This window comes from Somniosus microcephalus, chromosome 1, assembly GCF_052327205.1.
Source record: "Somniosus microcephalus isolate GS21.2 chromosome 1, FLI_Smic_1.0, whole genome shotgun sequence".
In the NCBI taxonomy this organism is placed as follows: Eukaryota; Metazoa; Chordata; class Chondrichthyes; order Squaliformes; family Somniosidae; genus Somniosus; species Somniosus microcephalus.
Window position 1 is genome coordinate 321,706,531 of NC_140987.1, and position 23,255 is coordinate 321,729,785.

A 23,255-nucleotide genomic window follows, 5' to 3' on the forward strand; every position below is an offset into this window, starting at 1 on the left:
TCCAGGGTGCTGTGTGTTGATGGGGGGTGTGGTCCAGGGTGCTGTTGTCAGGAATGACCCACGTTCTGCCTCGCCTTGCCACCAGAGGGCACCATGAACTCTTAATTGTTTCCTTCTTTATTCCTAATTGTACTCAACTGTGCATGGTTATATGCCTGCTATTTAAGTGGTGCTTAGTTTATGTTCATTGCTCAGTCTTGAGTTTCACTGCCTTGTGATCCTCTTGCCGGCCTGCTAGCCTGTATCTGTGCTGTTGTTATTTTGTTTATTTCAAGTAAAGTCTATCTTTGTTTTTGCAACCTAACCTCTGCCTCAGTTTGCCTTCCTGCAGTTGGGTTCACCAAGTTCCATTCCTCACAGCAAGACTGAACCAAACATGGACCCAGCAGAGAAGGACCAATGGCTACGACAAGTCTTTGAACAGCTACAACTGGTCTTGGACGAACTGCGGTGCCTCGCCACGTCATTCTCCCGAAGCCAGAAACAGCTGGAGGCCGTCATTGCTTTCCATCAGAGCCAGAGTCAGGCGACCCAAGCTACTCCAGCACCGTTACCCGCTCCTCCGGTTTCGCCTCCCCCTCTGAAAGAACCCCGATTACCTGCACCCGAGTGCTACGACGATAACCCGGGAGGATGTCGAGGCTTTCTAACCCAGTGTTCCCTGGCTTTCCAACTGCAAGGTTCATTATTTCCCAGTGACCGTTCCCGAGTAGCCTACATCATTTCGCTACTCACCAGCAAAGCACTTACCTGGGCTACGGCCGTCTGGGAACAGCAAACTCCGGCATGTTCAAACTACCAACTTTTCTCATAGGAAATGAGAAGGGTCTTTGATCATCCTGTCAGTGGGAGAGAGGCATCTAACAAACTGCTTCGGCTTCGCCAGGGGGCTCGTAGCGTTGCGGACTACGCTATTGAGTTTCGCACTCTCGCTGCAGAGAGCCAATGGAATTCGGAGGCGCTCATCGCCACTTTTCGCCACGGTCTCACGAATGAAATCAAGGACGAACTGGCTTCCAGAGATCCGGTGAGTGATTTGGAGTCTTTCTTTGATATCTCCATTCGAGTGGATAATCGTCTCCGTGAGAGGCGAAGAGAACGCCGCTCCTTTTTCACCCCACTTCCGGAGACAAGAGCCTTCCCTGCTTCGAAGCCATCCGAGAACCTCTGAGCCATCCCGAGTCCATCTTTGACTGATCCAGAGGAGCCCATGCAGTTGGGAGTAACTCGTCTCTCGCAGCCTGAACGTGATCGCCGAATGAGAGAGGGATCTTGCCTCTATTGTGGGGAACCGGGCCACTTTCGCTCTTCTTGCCCAAAGTTGGTGGGAAAAGCCAGGGCTCTTCCAGGACGGAGGGACCTGAGATAAGTGTAGCCATCCCTCCCGGTCCCACTGTTTCTAGGGTCCTGCTGGCATCCTCCCTTTTCTGGGGCAATCAACAACATGATCTTAAGGCCCTGGTGGATTCTGGGTCCGATGGTAACTTCATGGATCTAGGTTTAGCTAAACAGCTCAAGATTCCCCTGACCCATCCAGTTCACCCCCTCACTGTTATCGCCCTGGATGGAAGACCCCTGGGCTCCGGAACTATTCACCATCCTACTGCCCCCCTGTGTTTGGGCGTGGAAGGACAACATTTCGAGACCATCCAATTCTCCCTTATCCACTCTCCCGAGTTTCCATTCGTTCTGGGTTACCCTTGGTTGGCCTGCCATAATCCACGCATGGATTGGGCCGCCGGCCGGCTTACAGAATGGGGCTCCACCTGCCATACCACCTGTCTTCGCTCCAAGTCTCCTTCCCAGCCCCAGGAGCCCCCATCGCACTCTGAATTGTCCCGAGTGCCTCCCGAGTATGAGGATTTAAAAGAGGTCTTCAGTAAGGTTCGAGCCACATCACTTCCCCCTCATAGGCCATATGACTGTGCCATTGACCTCCTGCCTAGGACATGCCCACCTAGGGCTAGGATCTTCTCCCTTTCTGCTCCAGAGACCACCGCCATGGAGGATTACATCCGTGACGCCCTCGCCGCTGGCTTCATCCGTCCGTCCACCTCTCCTGCTGGTGCCGGTTTTTTCTTCGTGAGTAAGAAAGATGGAGGTCTCCGCCCCTACATCGACTACCGTGGCCTTAACAAGATTACTATAAAAAACCGTTATCCTCTTCCGCTCATGTTGACGGCCTTCGAGCTACTACAGGGAGCCACTGTCTTCACAAAATTGGATCTCCGCAACGCCTACAACCTCATCCGCGTCCGCGAAGGGGACGAGTGGAAGACGGCATTCAACACACCTACCGGGCACTATGAGAACCTGGTCATGCCTTTTGGATTGGCCAACGCCCCTGCTGTGTTCCAGGCGCTCATCAACGACGTCCTCCAAGACATGCTGAATCGCTTTGTCTTTGTCTACCTGGACGACATTCTCATTTTCTCCAAAACTCTTCACGATCATGTCCAGCATGTAAGGCAAGTCCTGCAACGTCTGCTTAATAATCTCTTGTTTGTCAAGGCTGAGAAGTGTGAGTTTCACGTTTCCACGGTTTCATTCCTGGGCTTCATCATCTCCAGCGGCAACATCCAAATGAACCCTGGCAAGACCCAAGCTGTCCGAGATTGGCCACCACCCACCTCTCTCAAACAGGTGCAACGTTTCTTGGGGTTTGCTAATTTCTATCGGAGATTCATCATGAACTTCGGCACCATTGCTGCCCCTCTCCACGCCCTCACCAAAACCGCTTCCACCCGGTTCAGTTGGTCCGCTGAGGCTGCGCAGGCTTTCGAGGATCTCAAGCGGCGCTTCACGTCTGCTCCTGTCCTCGTGATTCCGGATCCCTAACTCCCCTTCATTGTCGAGGTGGATGCCTCTGATATAGGAGTGGGTGCCGTTTTGTCCCAGCGGTCTAACGACAACAAACTGCACCCTTGTGCCTTCTTTTCTCGCCGACTCACTCCTGCAGAATGAAACTACGATATTGGAAACAGGGAACTACTAGCAGTTAAGTTGGCACTGGAGGAGTGGAGACATTGGTTGGAGGGGTCTAAACACCCGTTCATTGTCTGGACAGACCATAAGAATCTGGCCTATATCCAGGAGGCCAAACGGCTTAACTCTCGTCAAGCTCGCTGGGCACTGTTTTTCAATCGTTTTGACTTTGTCCTGTCATATCGTCCAGGATCCAAGAAGCTCAAGCCTGATGCTCTCTCCAGGCAATTTGATCCACCCGAGCAGGAGAGACAACCAGAACCTATTCTTCCAACTTCTCGAATTGTAGCACGGGTTCGCTGGGGGATCGAGACGCTGGTCAGAAAGGTGCAACAGAGGGAGGCAGACCCTGGCAACGGCCCACCAGGTCGCCTTTTTGTTCCCAACACGGCACGCTCACAAGTCCTGCAGTGGGGGCATTCGTCGCGACTCACCGGTCATCCTGGCACATCCAGGACGCCGGAGTTCCTTCGCAGAAGGTTCTGGTGGCCCACCATGGAGAAGGACGTAAAGGCGTTTGTGGCAGCTTGTGCTATTTGTGCACGTAACAAGAACCCTCGATCTCGCCCCCAGGGTTTGCTGCATCCTCTCCCCATTCCCACCCACCCCTGGTCACACCTCTCTGTGGATTTCATCACAGGCCTTCCACCATCTCAAGGCAACACTGTCATTCTGGTCATCGTAGATCGCTTCTCCAAAGCCTGTCACTTTCTGCCCTTGCCCAAGCTTCCCTCAGCCCAAGAGACAGCCGAGCTCATGGTCCAGCATGTTTTCAGGTTGTTCGGTTTGCCTCTTGACATCGTCTCTGACCGTGGTCCACAGTTCGCCTCCCGGTTTTGGAGAGCTTTCTATAAGCTCATTGGAGCTACTGTCAGCCTTTCCTCGGGCTTCCACCCTCAGTCTAACGGTCAAACAGAACGAATGAACCAAGACCTGGAGACGACCCTGAGGTGTCTCGTGTCCGCCAACCCTGCGACCTGGAGTCGTCACATCGTCTGGGCTGAGTACGCGCACAACACCTTGCGCTGCTCCCCCACAGGAATGTCGCCATTCGAGTGCCAGTTCGGTTTTCAGACTCCACTGTTCCAGGAGCAGGAGCTTGAGGTGGGGGTTCCCTCCGTGGAGAGGTTTGTCCAGCGCTGTCGACGGACCTGGAGGAGAGCGCGGCTGGCCTTACAACGAGCTTCTCGGCAACGACGGGTCCAGGCCAACAAGCGGCGCAGACCGGCTCCTTCATTCCGTCCTGGTCAGAGGGTCTGGCTTTCTATGCAGGATCTCCCGCTGTGAATGGAGTCCCGCAAGCTGGCGCCCCGTTTCATCGGTCCCTTCACGGTGTTGAGGAAGGTCAACCCGGTGTCCTACCGTCTCCAGCTGCCCCGCTCCATGCGGATTCATCCTACCTTCCACGTCTCCCGACTCCGGTCAGTGGCCATCAGTTCCCTGGCGCCCGCCACGAGGCCTCCTCCTGCTCCCCGCATCATCGAAGGCCAGCCTGCCTACACGGTCCGTCGCCTGATGGATTCTCGCCAGGTTCGCGGAGGCCTCCAGTTCCTGGTGGCCTGGGAGGGATATGGTCCGGAGGAACGCTCCTGGGTCCCGGACCGAAACATCCTGGATCGCGATTTAGTGCAGAACTTTCTTCGTCGTCGCCATGGACCTTCTGGGGGAATGTCAGGGGCCATTCCTAGGGGGGCGGCCTTGTCAGGAATGACCCAGGTTCTGCCTCGCCTTGCCTCGCCACCAGAGGGCACCATGAACTCTTAATTGTTTCCTTCTTTATTCCTAATTGTACTCACCTGTGCATGATTATATGCCTGCTATTTAAGTGGTGCTTAGTGTATGTTCATTGCTCAGTCTTGAGTTTCACTGCCTTGTGATCCTCTTGCTGGCCTGTTAGCCTATATCAGTGCTGTTGTTATTTTGTTTATTTCAAGTAAAGTCTATCTTTGTTTTTGCAACCTAACCTCTGCCTCAGTTTGCCTTCCTGCAGTTGGGTTCACCAAGTTCCATTCCTCACAGCTGTGTGTTGATGGGGTGTGTGTCCAGGATGCAGTGTGCAGTGTATTGATGGGGTGTGTGTCCAGGGTGCAGTGTATTGATGGGGTGTGTGTTCCAGGGTGCTGTGTATTGATGGGCTGTGTGTTCCAGGGTGCTGTGTATTGATGGGCTGTGTGTTCCAGGGTGCTGTGTATTGATGGGGTGTGTGTTCCAGGGTGCTGTGTATTGATGGGGTGTGTGTTCCAGGGTGCTGTGTATTGATGGGGTGTGTGTTCCAGGGTGCTGTGTATTGATGGGGTGTGTGTTCCAGGGTGCTGTGTATTGATGGGGGTGGTATTTTAGGGTGCTGTGTATTGATGGGGGTGGTATTTTAGGGTGCTGTGTATTGATGGGGGTGGTATTCTAGGGTGCTGTGTATTGATGGGCTGTGTGTTCCAGGGTGTTGTGTATTGATGGGGTGTGTGTTCCAGGAGTATCAAGTGCTCTCTGATACCAAGTGGTCATTTTTACTGTGAGCCAGACAGTAAGCGTCGACAAGATCTTCGACCTCCGGTGTGGTGCCATACGTCCTGTAGTTAAACCTATGTCCACACGTGCTCATTTTCCAGCAGGAGCCAGTTGACAGTGATCCTTGCCTGAGTGTATCTCCTCCCTAACCAGGAACTTTGCTTCGACTTACTGCCCTGACCCAGACCAGCCCACACGGCCCAGACTGGAGATCACTTATGTTTCTATTGGCTATCATTTAGTAAAAGAGGAAAAAGGTGGTGAAATTGGGTTGCTTTGCAAATCCCCTCGGGCACGGCACCGCTAACACCTCCCATGAAATTGAGCGCGAGGTTAACGGCGGCGGTAGCCGGTAGTGTCCCGTGGCGCTACGCCACCCACAACTGTGGGTTGTGCCCCCTAAACTAACGGCGGACTGCAGCAGCGCAACGTAAAGGGTCGGTGTCGGGTGGCCATTTTTTTTTGGCTGACTGCCAGCACCTGCCCCCTTCCGCTTCTTCATGCGGCGTGCTGGCCACGATCGGTCAGCCCGACACTCCTCTTGAGTGCCGGGCACCATTCCTGGCACCGCACTCCCCAGTGGTCCAGCAGGGCCCCGGTGCGTGCAGCGCTAGGCCCCTCCCCTTTAATCAGGGGAGGGAGGCCTGTAATACCGTGGCGCTATGTGCCGATGCGCATGTTGCTGTTGCACGTAGCGCCGCGATATTCAATGGTAGCGCCCCAGGAAGGAGGGGGAGCGCTTCCAATAGCGTGCCGCCTCCTGCTTGGGGCGCTACCACTGAATTTACGGCGTGGGGTGCTAACTTTTTTTGGGACGTTAAAATTAGCGCCCCGGCGAAGTTAGCACCCCACAGTGGGTGCTACTGAATTTTCCCCCAAAGACTTTTCACAGCCTCAGGACGTCCCAAAGAGCATTACAGTCAATGAAGTACTTTTGAAGTGTGGTCACTGTTGTAATATAGGAAACACCGCAGCCAATTTGCGCACAGCAAGCTCCCACAAACAGCAATCTTTTTTATAGGTAATCTTTTTTTCAGTTATGTGGGTTGAGGGGTAAATATTGGCCAGAACTCCCCTGCTCTTCTTCCAAATTTCTGCACTCAGAGGGTTGTAAATCTTTGGAATTCTCTACCCCAGAGGGCTGTGGATGCTCATTCGTTGAGTATATTCAAGACTGAGATCAATAGATTTTTGGGCACTAGGGAAATCAAGGGATCTGGGATAGGGGAGCTGAGGTCAAAGATCAGCCATGATCTCATTGAATGGTGGAGCAGGCTCGAGGGGCCATATGGCTGACTCCTGCTCCTAATTCTTATGTTCTTGGAGGGAGTGCAACTGATTCCTGGGATGGGGGGATTGTCCTGGGATGGGGGGATTGTCCTATCAGGAGAGATTGAGTAGACTGGGCCTATATTCTCTAGAGTTTAGAAAAATAAGAGGTGATCTCATTGAAACATACAAAATTCTTACAGGGCTTGACAGGGTAGATGCAGGGAGGTTGTTTCCCCTGGCTGGGAAGTCTAGAACCAGGGGCCACAGTCTCAGAATAAGGGGTTGGCCATTTAGGACTGAGATGAGGAGAAATTACTTCACTCGGAAAGAGGTGAATCTTTGGAATTCTCTACCCCAGAGGGCTGTGGAGGCTCAGTCGTTGAGTATATTCAAGATCGAGATCGAGAGATTTTTGAATATCAAGGGAAATGCTGATAGGGCATGAAAGTGGAGTGGAGGTCGAAGATCAGCCATGATCTTATTGAATGGCGGAGCAGGCTCGAGGGGCCATATGGATCTACTCCTGCTCCTGCTCCTAATTCTTATGAAATAATGCCATGGAATCTTTTATGCCCACCGAAGAAGGCAGACGGGGCCTTGGTTTAATGTCTCATCCGACAGACGGCCCCTCCGACAGTGCAGTGCTTCCTCAGTACTGGCACTTAGAGATTTCTTTCTGTTGGGGTGACCATCACAGTTCGTGTTTGGATCGGTGTTAAAAGCAAGGTTTAAATTTCTCTCCCGAAGATATCTGTAAACCCCACTGGAAAGGTGACCAAAATGAGCGAGTTTACAGCTGTAACGGCAGGCTCCCCCAGCTGAAAATAACTGGTCTCATCTGTGCCAAAGAATGAAATACTTTTGCTGGTGGTTTTGAAAGAATCACACCTTCTCTGAAGTTAGACACAGCCTCGCTCCATCAAGGCTTTCTATACTGCAGACTGTGGCTGCCTCGCTGCAAGGGGAGCTGGGGTGGAGAACACAGGGGAGAGTGTAGCAGACTTAGACAGAAACACTCAAGTCCATCGTGTATACACGGGCAAATCGCGAGCCCATAGGACCAGCAGAAACACAGTGACCCCTCTCCCCACCATTCACTCAACGTGACAGATCTGCAGAAATAAATATCACATATTTACAGCTCTGCAGTTCCCCAAATCCAAACTCAACAGGAAAATGAACCACTTACAAAACTTCATTCATGCAACACCCACCATGAAAATACAAGTTGGACTGAAATGCAGTGCACCGATTAGTACACAGACCCCAAATCCAGAAAGGATAAGGAAGAAGGATTCTTTCACTTACCTACAAACTCCCCATGTACAGCCACCAAGATCAGTTTAAGCTTCTCTCGCTCTCTCGCTCGCTCTCTCTCTCGCGCTCTCTCTACTAGTTCAATTCCTCTGAGACACTGTTAGCTCCACCCTGTTGCCAGGAACTACCAAATAAGTTCCTCATTTCGATCAGAGGGCAGTTTTTATTTAAATTAATATTTAATTACACATCCCCTTGCTGCCCCCGCCTGTTCGATGTCAAGAACTCCACTCTGTACCTGCTGTCTCCAAACCGACTGCTCGTATTCACAACAAATGATCTGTGTGGAGGTGTAAGCGGTGGCTCAGAGGTAGCACTCTCACCTCTGAGTCACAAGGTTGTTTACCTGTGCTGTTATCACAACAGGCAAAATGGTGCAAGCTATTCTAAGGAGCAGAGCCTTTATAACTGGAACTTAATCAGAAACGGCGAGTATGGGTTTAGAAGGAAAGGTCGTGCTTGACATCACTTCAATTCTTGTAACCCAGCATTGTAACAGCAGCTAATGTGTCAGCCATGGCTCAGTGGTGTCACCCTCACCCGAGTCAGAAGATCGTGGGTTCAAGTACCACTCCAGAGACTTGAGCACAAAATCCAGGCTGACACTCCCAGTTCAGTACTGAGGGGGCACTCTAGTGTATGTACCTTTAAGAGAGAACTACTTTTACAGCTCCTGTATACTGTAGTACCGGCAGTGACCACACCTGTCTATAAGCCTTGAGCAGGCATCTGTACTGTTAGTCTTTAGACTACCCTCCTCCAGTAAACACCTGTTGATTGTTAATCTACAGCCTCCGTCTAGTTATTGAAGAATACCATACCTTAAGATTTACAGATTCAACAGTGGCGACGAGGTCGATTCGAATCTACCTGCAACTCTGCATTTCCTTCCAAGGATTCGCTCCGGGAGGACGGTGGAAGAAAGTCGAGGCCAGAAGCACGGGCGTCGACCATGAGCAACCGCCCAGTCATCCGGCAGAGAGAGTGAACATCGCAGGGGAGGCTGTTGAGAGCTGGGCTTGGTTCTCCAGCCACGACGATCCAGCAACAGACTGGCAACAGGTACAGCGCAGACCCTTCCCGGACAGCGGCGGCTGGAGCCGACCGACGGCACAGAAAAGGGCGAACAGCGTCGACGGGGTAAGAGAGCGCAGCCGGGGGTTGAAAACCGAGCGGCGTCGACGGAAAACAAAAAGAGAGGGTAAAGCACAGCCGGGGTTCAGGACCGTGCGGCGGCAACGAGAGAGGCGCACAGGAGAACGCGCAGAGCGCAGCCAGGGCTCAAGGGCGGAGCAGCGTCCGCGGGGAAAGAAAGGGAGCGCGGGAGACGCCATTTGAGCCGCGGAGAAGGGAGAGCGCGCCATTTGAGCCACGGAGAAGAAGGGAGAGAGCGGGAGACGCCATTTTTTGAAGCCGCAGCGGAGAAGAAGGGTGAGCGCAGGAAGAAAGGAAAGCGCGGGAGACGCCATTTTGAGCCAGCGGAGAAGAAGGGAGAGCGCGGGAGACGCCATTTTGGAAAGTCTAACCACACCCAGGGATGCCGAAGAGTGGCAGTGTCACTGCATTCGACAATGAAGTCGAAGAATGGGCGACATATGTGGAACGCATTGAGGTGTACTGCAAGGCGAATGAAGTGCCAGGTGCCAGGAAAGCACTGGTTTTGTTGAATTCCATGGGTGCAAAAACGTATGGCTTACTGCGAAACCTAATAACCCCAGAGAAGCCAGTGAATAAGGATTTCAAAAGCATAGTGGAAATCCTACAGGACCACTTAAACCCCACACCGCTGCTGATAGCAGAAAGATTTAAGTTCCACAAAAGGAACCAGCAGAAAGACGAAAGTAATGCTGAGTATTTAACGGAACTGCGCAAGCTATCGAAACACTGCCAGTTTGGAATGGGACTAGCAGATACGTTAAGGGACAAGTTTGTGTGTGGGCTTCAAAGTGAAGAAGCCGTTTCTGGGTTCCTATCAGAAAAGGATCTTACGCTGGACAAGGCTTTCAGCATGGCAGTATCACACGAAGCAGCCGCACGGGGCGCTGCAGAGATACAACGGAGACCGCAAGAATATGGCACCAATGAAATGTCATATGGAGCAGGGAAGTGTTATCGCTGCGGCAGAACACACGACCAGAAGGATTGTTGGTTCAAAGACCAAGTATGCAGACAGTGTGGAAAAGCAGGACACATAGCAAGAGTCTGCAGGTCAGGGAAGAAAACCAGCAGCAAGAAATCTCCACAGGAGAAGTACAAAAAGGTACATAAGGTGATGGACAGTAGTTCAGACGAACAGAAAAGTGATAAAGACTCCGGAAGCAAGGGGCTGGGTTGTCTGAAACTACATAATGTAATCAAAATGGAGGATCACCAGACTATCTGGGTCACGCTCAAGATAGATGGAGTCCAAGTGAAAATGGAATTGGACACAGGATCAGCCCTAACAGTCATAAACCGAAGGGACTACAAGCGGCTATTCTCACATATACCCTTGAAAGCTACAGAGATTGTCTTGAAGACGTACACGGGGCAAAAAGTCTACCCCCAAAGGAAAAATAAGGGTGAACGTGATATACAAAGGCCAGGAAATACCAAAAATGGACCTATATGTATTGCCAGATGGAGGACCACCACTACTAGGACGTGAATGGATCCAGAAGATACAATTAGATTGGCATTCCATACAGGCACTGAAGGTTGAGGCCAAAAAGGATGACGACGTCACACCTGGACGACTGTCAAAAATGCTAACTGACGCACAAGTGTTCCAGGAGGGACTCGGAACACTAAAAGGCATAACAGCGACGATTAAAATAGAGGAAAATGCAAGCCCAAAGTTTTTTAAGGCCAGACCGGTGCCTTATGCGATCCGACCAGCCGTCGAAGCAGAGCTGGAAGGTTTGGAACATTCAGGAGTACTGTCCAAAGTGGACTGGAGCGAGTGGGCTACACCCATCGTTCCTGTAATGAAGAGGTCGTTGAGTAATACGCCTGGGGAACCAAAGAAGGTCCGCATTTGTGGGGATTTTAAGGTGACAGTGAACCCAGTCCTTCACACGGTACAATATCCGCTTCCACGGATTGAAGATATTTTCGCCTCGCTATCTGGAGGGAAACGCTTCACTAAGATTGATCTGGCCCAGGCGTACCTGCAAATGGAGGTAGAAGAAGCCTCGAAACAATACCTCACGATCAACACTCATAAAGGTCTCTACCAATACAACCGGCTGGTGTTCGGGGTAGCATCGGCTCCGGCTATTTGGCAAAGGGCAATGGATCAAGTCCTGCAAGGGATTTCAGGGACCCAGTGTTATTTGGACGACATCCTGGTCACGGGCGAAAATGACAGTGATCACCTCGCCAACCTGGAGAAGGTGCTCACTAGATTAAAGGAATATGGGCTACGAGCTAATCGCCACAAGTGCGAGTCCAAAGATGTGCGGGTTAGGTTGATTGGCCATGATAAAAATTGGCCCTTAGTGTTAGGGGGGATTAAATACATGGGGTTACGGGGATAGGGTTTGGGTGGGATGGCTGTCGGTGCAGGGACCGGGTGCTAGGGTTTGGATGATCAGCCATGATCTCGTTGAATGGCGGAGCAGGCTCGAAGGGCCGAATGGCCTACTCCTGCTCCTATCTTCTATGTTTTTCCAAAAGCAGATCTCGTATTGTGGCCACATTATTGATGAAGAAGGGTTACATAAGTCCCCTGAAAAGATTGAGGCAGTAGTCAAGGCTCCAGCACCGGAAAATGTGTCACAACTGAGGTCGTTTCTCTGGCTGGTGAACTACTACCATAAGTTCTTACCAAATTTGTCTGCAATATTACACCCACTGAACACCCTACTGCAACAGGGGGTACCATGGAAGTGGAATGACGAATGTAAATGAGCTTTCCAGAAGTGCAAAGAATTGATCACATCAAAAGAGGTGTTGGCCCATTTCAACCCAGCACTACCAATTCAGTTGGCGTGTGATGCATCACCCTATGGTATTGGAGCGGTGCTGTCGCACAAATTCCCAGACGGGTTGGAGAGGCCAGTAACCTTTGCGTCTCGGTCACTAACCTCAGCCGAGCGCAACTACGCCCAGATTGACAGGGAGGCCCTCAGCCTAGTATGGGGAGTAAAAAAATTCAACCACTATCTGCATGGGCAGAAGTTCACCTTGCTGACTGACCACCAACCACTTGTCTCCATCTTTAATCCAAAGAAGGGCGTTCCGGTGATGACTGCGCAACGGCTACAAAGATGGTCCCTTTTTCTAGGGGCGAACCAATATGAAATAGAGTATAAGGGCACGAAACAGCATGGAAACGCTGATGGGCTATCTTGCCTGCCACTGCCTACTGTGGAGGAAGCACCAGCAGTGGACCCTATCGAAATATTTTATTCGTCGATAATTGAACGCTTGCCAGTAACTAACGCGGATATAGAGAAGGAGATCCGAAATGATCCGACACTGTTTCGGGTATATGATTTGACGGTGAAGGGATGGCCAATACTTGGCGACTCACTGTTGCCAGCATTCTCATCCAGAAGAGAACAGCTGTCAGTATGCCAGGGGACAGTGGTGTGTGGATCCCGAGTGGTAATTCCACCCAAGTTAAGGGAGAGAGTGCTCAATGAGCTTCACGAAGGCCATCTGGGAGGGGTGAAAATGAAAAGTCTTGCTAGGGCTTGTGTGTGGTGGCCGGGGATCGATCAACAAATCGAGGACCTAACAAAGAGCTGCTCAGGATGCCATGAGAATATAGAATGCAAAAATAAGGTAACAACTCGCTCCACATGGCCAAGGACCCTGCCAACCTAAAATGGAGGACCCTGTTAGCCTAAAATGGTGGTGCAATGTCGACATCGCTGAGTCACTTGCATATTGTGAGAGATGATCATGTTAATTCAAGAAACTGAAGGCAGCAGGAAGTAAAATGCTAATATGGCTGGCACCCACGATGTCACACCTTGCTGGTGGAACAATGTAGGGTGGAGTGCAAAGGGTATACTGACAATAGGCGATCCGAAAACACATTACCATGCATTACCATAATGATTAGGTGATCGTGAAACCATTACCTGCATATTTTCTATATTATAAACCATTCAGTGAACTGTGACTTCTTTATTTCAAACTGCCAGGCCAGGACATCACTTTAAACTGTGTACGTGCCTCGCTCGGGATTGGTGTAGAATGTACGATGTGTTAATGTCTTTTCAAAAGTAAAGTATAATAATGTGACCCACTGTATGAAAGATTGCTTGCTCTGGTGGAACCTGTCGAGACTCTGCTGGAGTCAGAACGGTGCTGTATCAGAGTAAGTCTCCCGGGACAACAGAATAAAACAACTGTTGAACTAAACCAGTATTCCGACTCAGTGTTTGTACTGAACCAGATTGAGGACCAAAAAAATCCGTTTCAACATTTGGTGTCAGAAGTGGGATCTCAACGGACGATCACCGAGAATTCGCGAAATTAAGAGCCGAACTAGTTTTGGACGTGAGAGGAGGAAATGGGCCCCCGGAGTGAGTATGTTTAAATTTACCACTTCGGTTTTCCTCTGATCCGTAAGTCCGATAAAAGTTTTGCCACTTGCTAATTCTTGTGTGGTGTCCCGACGAGATCTGGGTCAATCTGGCGAATACTGTGTAAACTTAGGAAATAAGTATCCAAGTCGGGTAAAGCGCCGGCCTCGTATTTCACTTGGCCCGCTCAGGCTCCGATTGGACTAAAAAGTAGATAAGTGATTTTAAAGAAAGAGAAAAGGAATACTTGAAAGAAAGTAAAAAGAGAGAGTCGGGGACTCTAGAGCTATAGCAACTTGTACTCGGGGAGTGCAAGATAAGGGTCGTATAAGTAGAATAATTAGGCTAAGAATACCTGTACCAGGTGGTGACAGAGGCTAAGAATACCTGTACCAGGCGGTGACAGAGGCTAAATTTACGATTTGAATAATTAGGCTAAGAATACCTGTACCAGGCGGTGACAGAGGCTAAAATTACTATTTGACTATAGACGACTCACTGTGTTTTTGTTAAGTCTAAGTATTGTAAGTATTGTAGTGTTGCGTTTCATTTTGTGTGCCGGTATCCGTGAAATATATAAGACACGTGCAAAAAGTAACTCGAATCCTGAAAAAGAACCCTTAGTGTAAGAGAACCATGGGTAATTACCTAGATACCACAAGTGACGAGGGCAGTGCCCTACAAACCTTATGTGACCAATACCCGGACAAAGCCCAACAATTGAGACAACTCTCAGGGGGTTTAAATAAAAAGTTAGGCAGCGAACAATGGCCACTAGGGGGTCCCAAAAGCTTAGAAACGGTTAAACAAGCTCAAGAAGTGATTTGGAAAAAGAATATGGGAAGTAAGACTAAGAAACTAATTGGACTCTGGCGACAGTACTACCAAGAAATTAAAGACAGTTCCCTATTAGCCAGCTGGCAAGAGAACGCTGTTAAGTTAGGAATAAAGCTAACTGAAGGAGGGAATCCTAAACCCATTGAAATACTTAAGAAAGAATGTGCACATGAGAAAAGGTCAAAATCTGAAATGGCGCCAGATAAAAAGGATAAAAATGAACTACGTAGTTCAATGGTTGGCCTTAGGTTGACGGAGGGAGACGGAACGGATGAGGACTTAAACAATTGGACAATTAGAACTCCTACCGCGGCACCTCCTCAGCCACCCCAATATAATAACATTTATCCCGACCTACCTCTTACAAATCAGACTGGCTTGATCCCTATTACGTCCGTTACCAGTCCACCGACACCCTCCCTTACTGTCCCAAGTCACTCCCCAATCACGCCGATTTCTGATGTTTATATAGACCCTGTTGCTTGTCGAACCCGATCGAAAGATCCAACAAATCCCAAGAAAGACGTGAAACCGGGGAATACCCCTAGTCTGAATTGGCAGAAGAAGAAACGTAGACCCAGACAATTAGTACAACATAAACCAGCAAAAGCAGATGACACTGACTCATGTAGTGACCTTACTGATTCTGAAGACAACCTTTCACCCTTAAACAGTTCCGACTCAGAACCCGAAATTAGCCTTACTAAACCAAAACGAACGCCCAGAAATCTGCCGGTAAGAACAATGCCAAACCCGAATGCAGCGGCTGCCGCAGCCAACCCCACCATAGATGTATTTTTCCCTTGGAAACCTAATGAGATAATGGCTATCCTAACCGGTATGCCAGACAGGAAAAAGGCGCCCGCTAGGTTTGTGGACTTTCTTCGAACCACGATACAGGTGTACAATGCAGACTCCCGAGATCTATGGGCCTTGATTCAACAAGTTTTAACCCCTTCCGAACACACTAGATTTTTGGAACGCCTGACTCACCCTAATCATGCCGCTTTAGAGGCCGCCCACGCCCTCACAGCTGATAGGGAGCGACGCATGTTTGCAGCACTCAATGCTACACTCCAAAAACCTATCAATATATCTAATGTCCTAGATACTAAGCCAAAGAAAGATGAGGGACCTGAGGAATTTTTGGAAAGATTCTGTGAGGTTTATCAGGGACAGTCAGGGGACACCAATTACCAAGCAGGAGCCAATTCACCCCAATTCTGCGCCATTCTGATGAACTGTCTCCCGGCTGCTGTGGCGACAGCCGTTAAAACCAATAATATGAACTGGGCAGAAAATACTCCAACTCAAATGGCTCGAGCCGTAAAGTATCATTGGAAAGAGGGTAATGGAGGGGAGAACCAACCCCAGAAGACAGTCAAAACAGAATATGTCGTGAAGGAAGTCCCAATTCAACCACACACGATAGACAAGACAGGGTATCAGATGGAACCTCAATACTGTAACCCTGGAGGGGTAGACTCTCAGAATTATGGATATTACCCTCATCCAAACGGCTTCAATGCTACTGCATACGGCCAACCCTACGCCACTCCACAACAGAATTACGGAGGTAGAGGAAGGGGTAGAGGACAAGGACGGGGATACCAAGGTCAAAGACAAGGGCAGTGTTATAACTGTGGAAAGGATGGACATTGGGTCAGAGACTGCCCATCCTTAGCCTCTGGAGACCCACCTAGGAGAGGCAGGGGAGGATGGAGAAGAAACGGAGGAGGACCTAGAGGCAGGGGAGGATATACCAATTTCTCCCAGAATAATCCATTCCCACAGAATTGACTAGCTAATCTAGTGACCAGCAGTTCACAGTCGGCCCAAGAACCCTTATTAATGTTGCAAATCCAGGATCAATGGTACCCCTTTTTAGTAGACACTGGAGCCGCCATGTCCTCTGTCCAATCGGACCTTAAACTTCCCCGATCCAACAAGACCCAGGAATTATCAGGCTTCCAAGGTCAAAGGACCAAGTATGCTATGTCAGAACCAGTTCAGGTGACCTACAAAAATCAATCTGCAACCCACCAATTTGTAATAACTACCGGCTTGGACTGCAATTTAATGGCCAGAGACTTACTATGTGCATTCCAACTCAAACTTGATTGTGGTGATGAAGGAATAGCAATAGGACATTGGGCAAATAAAAGGCAATGTTATGTTTCGACTACACCTCAATGGTGGTCACTCGACCTCAATGCATCCTCCTATCATGTGACACTGGCATATGATCGAAGTGGAAAGGATAGGACCCTTGAGGAGTATTTTAAAAATCAGGAAGGTACGGAATGGACAATCTACCTCAAGGCTGTAGTAACTGGACCTGAGGGAAAAGCAGAGTTTGTGCAGGTCCCCTTACACTTGTGGAAGCAGCCTTCGACAGTGGCCCCTCATATCACGCGGGAAGTTAACCAGTCTTTCCACGCCAAAGATTTGGGGCCCATGGTAAAACGAGCGATCGATCAGGCAAACCCTGAATGCCACCAGCCGCAACAGTTACCCGGAGGTCTGATGGTCCAATTTTACCAAAACCCTGAGCCTAGCCTGACAGTGGTGCACCGTCATGTAGGGAAAGATATACTGGAGTATGTGAATCCCCAGGTATGGGCCGAAGACCCAACGCATGTAGGTCTAACCGGCATACAACCCATTGAGATCCCGGTGAAGGAAAATGTGACCTTGCCAACGGTACGACAATACCCTTTGAAGCAGCAAGCTATTCCGAGTATAGATAGACTCATTAAGGGATTGTTGGAGCAGGGAATTTTGGTAACATGCCAATCCAGTTGTAATACACCCATCCTAGCTGTTCCGAAAACTGGTAAGCCTGACCAGTATCACCTAGTGCAGGATTTACGAACAATAAATGCAATTGTTCAGCCACTTCATGCACTGGTACCTAATCCAGCACACATCTTGGCCTCGATACCTGCTGATGCTAAAGTTTTTGCGGTAGTCGACCTCCAGCATGCCTTTTTCTCCCTGCCACTGGCCGCTACTAGCCAATACCTTTTTGCCTTCACGTACAATGGCCAGCAGTATACGTGGACTCGATTACCCCAGGGCTTTGTGAATTCACCCACCCTGTTTTCGCGGTGCCTTCAACAGCAATTACAGACACTGACATTAAATCGTGGCTCTGATCTGATCCAGTATGTGGATGACCTTCTCATTGCCAGCCCTGATGAGCTAAGTAACAGAGAGGACACTATTCAGTTGTTGAACTATCTCTCAGAATTGGGATATGTGGTATTTCCAGCTAAAGTACTAGTGGCTAAGAAGACAGTTAAATTTCTTGGAGTTATGTTATCAGCAGAGAACCGCAGTCTGGAAACCAGTAGAATACAGCCAATATGCGAGACACCAGCCCCTAAAACGGCCAAACAAGTCAGACAGTGGCTGGGAATGGTTAATTATTGTCGACAGTGGATACCTAATATTGCAGTATTAACCAAACATCTGACTCCCTACACGGCTAAAGAGGGAGAGTTTGAGCTGGAACTAGAGGCACAGCAGGCATTTGAGGAATTAAAACAGGATCTGGTCCAAGCACCAGCCCTGGGACGACCCCTGTACGATAGACCATTCCAGTTATACTGCACAGTAATAAACGATTGCTCAACAGCAGTCCTGACCCAGGAGCATGGAGATAAGCATCGACCGGTAGCTTATTATTCATCAAAAATGGATCCGGTAGCTTTAGGACATCCCTATTGCACCCAGATCCTTACAGCCGTCTACAACAGTCTACAGTCAGCCGCTAACATGACACTTCAGCAGGATATTACTGTGTATAGCTGTCACTCAGTCACTGCGTTACTGGGGCAATTGCAGACCCAACACCTGACTACCGCCAGGCAAAATAAGTATGAAATATACTTACTGAACAATCCTAGGCTTACATTTAAACACTGTAGCACTATCAACCCTGCCAGTTTCATTGCAAACCCGCCTTCCGAGAGTGATGAACCAAGCCATGATTGCTTACACCTCATTAAGGATGATACCTCAGTCCGACCTGATTTGTTTGACACTCCTATTACGGATCCCGGTATTACCATGTATACGGATGGCAGTTCTTCAATTGATGACATGGGAAAACGAATTTCTGGTTATGCAATTGTAAATCAGGAAGGTGTCACCTTAGAATCAGCAGCCTTTGAATCCCCTTTTTCTGCCCAGCAAGCCGAACTGTTTGCACTCATACGAGCTTGTACTTTGGGAGAAGGATTACGAATCAATGTATATACAGACTCTAGATATGCCTTTGGAGTAGTTCACGACTTTGGACAATTGTGGAAAAATAGAGGATTTCTAACCTCGGGCAGTCCGATCTCACACCGTCAGTTAGTTTCAGACCTCCTGCAAGCCCTTTTACTCCCCAAACAGATAGCTGTGATTAAATGCTCTGCCCATACCACTGGCCAAAACCCAGTAGATATAGGAAACCGCCGCGCTGATGAGGCAGCCAAAATTGCTTCTAGGAGTCACCAAATGATTGTGCCCCGAATTATGAGGCAGACTAAAAATTCCAAAAAGAATCAGTCTACCTCGGAAAAACTAATGCCAACCATCCAAGAGGTGATTAAGTTGCAGGAGGACGCTCCTAATAGTGATAAGCATTTGTGGGGAGAATTGGGATGTGTATATAACCCTTTATCAAAACTCTGGACTACTCCCGCGGAACAGGCTTGCATGTCTGATGAGCTAGCTGTTTGGGTTATTGAATGTGTACACTTTGCAACTCATTGTGGTGCCAGGGCAGTGAGTGATGTGCTTCTAAGTACTTGGTGGCATCCAAGGCTTCAAGCAATAGCACAGAACATTAGCGATCGATGCCTGACTTGTCAACAACACAACCCTGGAAAGGGAGTGTCTTGCGAATGGGGAAAAACCCCTTTACCGGAGGGTCCCTTTGAGACCCTGCAAATGGACTACATTGAGTTGGAAAGATGTCAGTGTTACAAATACGTACTTGTCATTGTAGATGTATTTAGTAAATGGATCGAGGCATATCCAACCACAGACAATAAAGCCTCTACTGTTGTTAAGGTATTGCTGAGAGAGATCATACCTCGGTATGGTATTCCAACTCGGTTAAGTTCTGACAACGGTCCTCACTTCACTGCCGAAGTGAACAAGGAACTTTGTAGCCAGTTGAACATTCATCAGCAATTGCATTGTGCTTATCGACCACAGGCTGCAGGACTTGTCGAAAGGACCAATCAGACTCTGAAGAACAAACTTGCTAAACTGGTAGCCGAAACCGGCTTAACCTGGTTGAAATTGCTTCCTGTGGCTCTCTTTCAGATCCGCACCACACCCGCGGGTAAAGCACGACTTACCCCTGCTGAGATTATCTATGGTAAACCACTCAAGACTCCCTGGAACCAAAATGCTGCTACAACGGTGCATTTTCACCATATGACTGAAGAAATGACGACCTATGTCTTGGCTCTTACTAAGGTTTTACGTGGGCTGCATTCACAAGTCCGTGCTGCATATGGTGAACTTCCTGACTTATCTGGTTCTCTAAAAATTGAACCAGGTTCGTATGTGATGGTTAAGAACTGGACTCGTAAAAGTCTAGATCCAAGGTGGGAAGGTCCATATCAGGTCTTACTAACAACCCCGACTGCAGCTAAGGTCGAGGGAAGAAGCGCATGGGTGCACTTCCACCATTGTAAATTGATTGGAGAAACCAATCAAAAGGGGGGGAGATAATCAGTAGATTTCAGTACAGTATAGAGTAGATTTTACGAACAATCATTAATTTTATTTTAATTGATAGACTACAGAACTCATGCTCGGCCTTGATAAAGGTGACTGCAGTTTTACGAGGTCTGGTGTTGTGTTTGGATTGTTTTGGCCTGCCAAAATCCTACTTTTATTATACTTATTATACGATTTTTAATTTTTAATTTTTAAAATTTTAGCTTTAAGTTTTTAACTTTGGATCTTGTGTAAGCAGTTTGTTTTCCAGATTAATAACTAATAAGTCGCATTGATTGATCACGGAGGATCAAGATGAGGACCTTATTACTGCTTCTGAGCGTTATCCTGCTCGCGGGCGGGGCGTTCAATCAACTGAAGAAATGCAAGAAAATCACACCTGGAAAAACCGTCCACCTGTGCCGAAGAGATATTCTCCAGTACAAAGACAAGAATCTTAAAGCTTTCGGATCCTGGAACGTGACTAAATGGGAATTCTGTAATGGACTATTAAAACAGGAACATCGGGAAGTACATTTGGACAATAGAAACAGATGGGGTTTGCCATGCTGGCACCAAAAATGTACTTGTAGGACCAACAAAGAAAAGGGAAAGGAATCATGGATGATGTATAATGGAGGATGTTACAGAGAGGCATTAGTTAAAGAACCATGGTTGCAGGAAAGGGATCCACCGAGATGCTTAGGGTTTAGAAAGAAAAGGGAAGTTAGGAGAAAGAGGGAATTACATATCAACACCTTCTTGTACATGTCCTATGAATACGCCAAAAGCTGTAACTTAACAAACTGTTGGGTCTGTAGCCATATACCAATCCACTCCAGAGGGGGAATCCCTCTTAGACCCATACCATTGAATATAATTCAAATGGCTGAGTGGGTAGTTAGTAGAAACAATACGAGCAGTAGTACTAATGGTAAGGACACCCAGAGCAGAAACCGGGAGGAACAAAGAGTACAGTTCAGGAGTGCCGGATATCCCTTAAACATGTTTGAAGGATGGTACAAACCCATGTATAATACAAGCAAAAAGCCACCGTACCTTATCCTCACAAACACAACTGGGGCAGGAAGACCCGTTGGGGCGATATGTTGGATAAGGAATGTAAGCAAGGGAGAAGAGGGGAATCTGGAAGCCGGAAACAGTCATTGTAAACATAATTGGACAATCCTCAAACAAGGTTCACCCTTAGAGGTTTGGTGGTTTAACAAACCTCACTAGTGGGGGGAAATGGAACGAAAGCACAAGGAGTAACGGCGAGTCTGGCTTTTCCACATTTACAACGAATATGAACCTAACTGCTTATAACGGGACCTATTTTATTTGCGGACATAAGGCATACCCATGGCTTCCACGAAATTGGACTGGGTCCTGCTATTTGGGATATGTAGTACCATACATTCACCACTTGAATAAGATTGGGGAACACCACGAATTTAAGAAATACAGGACTAAAAGAGAGCTAGGAGCTTTTCAAAGATTTTTTGGCGTAATAAACCCTCCCTATGGAATAATGAATTTGATGGATGAAACAAGGAATTTGGCAAGGCTACTAGAGATAGTTGCCAATGACACTGAGGAAGCTCTAGCAAACATGAGTGCCGAAATGGTAGCCATTAGAACAGTTACCCTCCAGAATCGAATGGCCTTAGATTACCTCCTTGCTGCAAAAGGAGGAACCTGTGCCTTGATAGGAAGTGAGTGCTGTACTTATATCCCTGATAGTTCGGAAAACATAACCAACATTGTCAAACATATCCGGGATGCAGTAAGCCAGTATAAGAAACCTAAGCCGGGGGATGGCTGGTTTGATTGGATCAGTGGAGAATGGCTAGGATCAATGGGACAGACTCTGCTACATGGGCTGGTGGTGGTACTTGCCGTTATTATGTGCATTTTTCTAGTTTTCACGCTGATTAAGTGTGGCTGCAATAGATTAGGAGCAACTGTAATTCCAAGTCAATTGGTACAAAGGAAATCAGCATCAGAGGAAATTGAACTACCAAGTATAGAGGGTGAAGCGAGTGAGATGTTAAAGGAGCAAGTCGAGAAGGAATTAATGGAGGAGGAGTATAATAGACTCAATAAAGTAGAGATGAACCAGTAGGATGAAGCCCAGAATCACAGGGTACCTTAGATGGTTATCATGGAACGATAAAAGGGGGGAATGAGAATATAGAATGCAAAAATAAGGTAACAACTCGCTCCGCATGGCCAAGGACCCTGCCAACCTAAAATGGAGGACCCTGTTAGCCTAAAATGGTGGTGCAATGTCGACATCGCTGAGTCACTTGCATATTGTGAGAGATGATCATGTTAATTCAAGAAACTGAAGGCAGCAGGAAGTAAAATGCTAATATGGCTGGCACCCACGATGTCACACCTTGCTGGTGGAACAATGTAGGGTGGAGTGCAAAGGGTATACTGACAATAGGCGATCCGAAAACACATTACCATGCATTACCATAATGATTAGGTGATCGTGAAACCATTACCTGCATATTTTCTATATTATAAACCATTCAGTGAACTGTGACTTCTTTATTTCAAACTGCCAGGCCAGGACATCACTTTAAACTGTGTACGTGCCTCGCTCGGGATTGGTGTAGAATGTACGATGTGTTAATGTCTTTTCAAAAGTAAAGTATAATAATGTGACCCACTGTATGAAAGATTGCTTGCTCTGGTGGAACCTGTCGAGACTCTGCTGGAGTCAGAACGGTGCTGTATCAGAGTAAGTCTCCCGGGACAACAGAATAAAACAACTGTTGAACTAAACCAGTATTCCGACTCAGTGTTTGTACTGAACCAGATTGAGGACCAAAAAAATCCGTTTCAACAGCCAGAAGGTCCAAAATGCACCACCACAGGCCCCTCTACACCCATGGGAGTGGCCCTCCTCTCCATGGCAACGGGTACATATTGATTTTGCTGGTCCATTCATGGACTCAATGTTCTTAATAGCAGTGGATGCGCACTCGAAATGGCCTGAGGTGATCAAATTGTCCTCCACCACTACAGAGAAAACGATTGTAGTCCTACGGACCATATTTGCCAGGAACGGCTTGCCAGAAC

The 23,255-nt window shown here is 48.4% G+C and overlaps 1 protein-coding gene across 1 annotated transcript; it reads left to right on the top strand.

Annotated features, from left to right (window-relative positions):
• The first annotated feature begins 20,250 nt into the window (after positions 1–20,250).
• LOC147124886 (endogenous retrovirus group PABLB member 1 Env polyprotein-like) lies at positions 20,251–23,014 on the top strand. The gene has a single exon (XM_085994215.1). It carries the CDS (start codon positions 21,469–21,471, stop codon positions 22,285–22,287), a length of 819 nt encoding a protein of 272 aa, XP_085850341.1. The 5' UTR covers positions 20,251–21,468; the 3' UTR covers positions 22,288–23,014.
• The last annotated feature ends 241 nt before the right edge of the window (positions 23,015–23,255 follow it).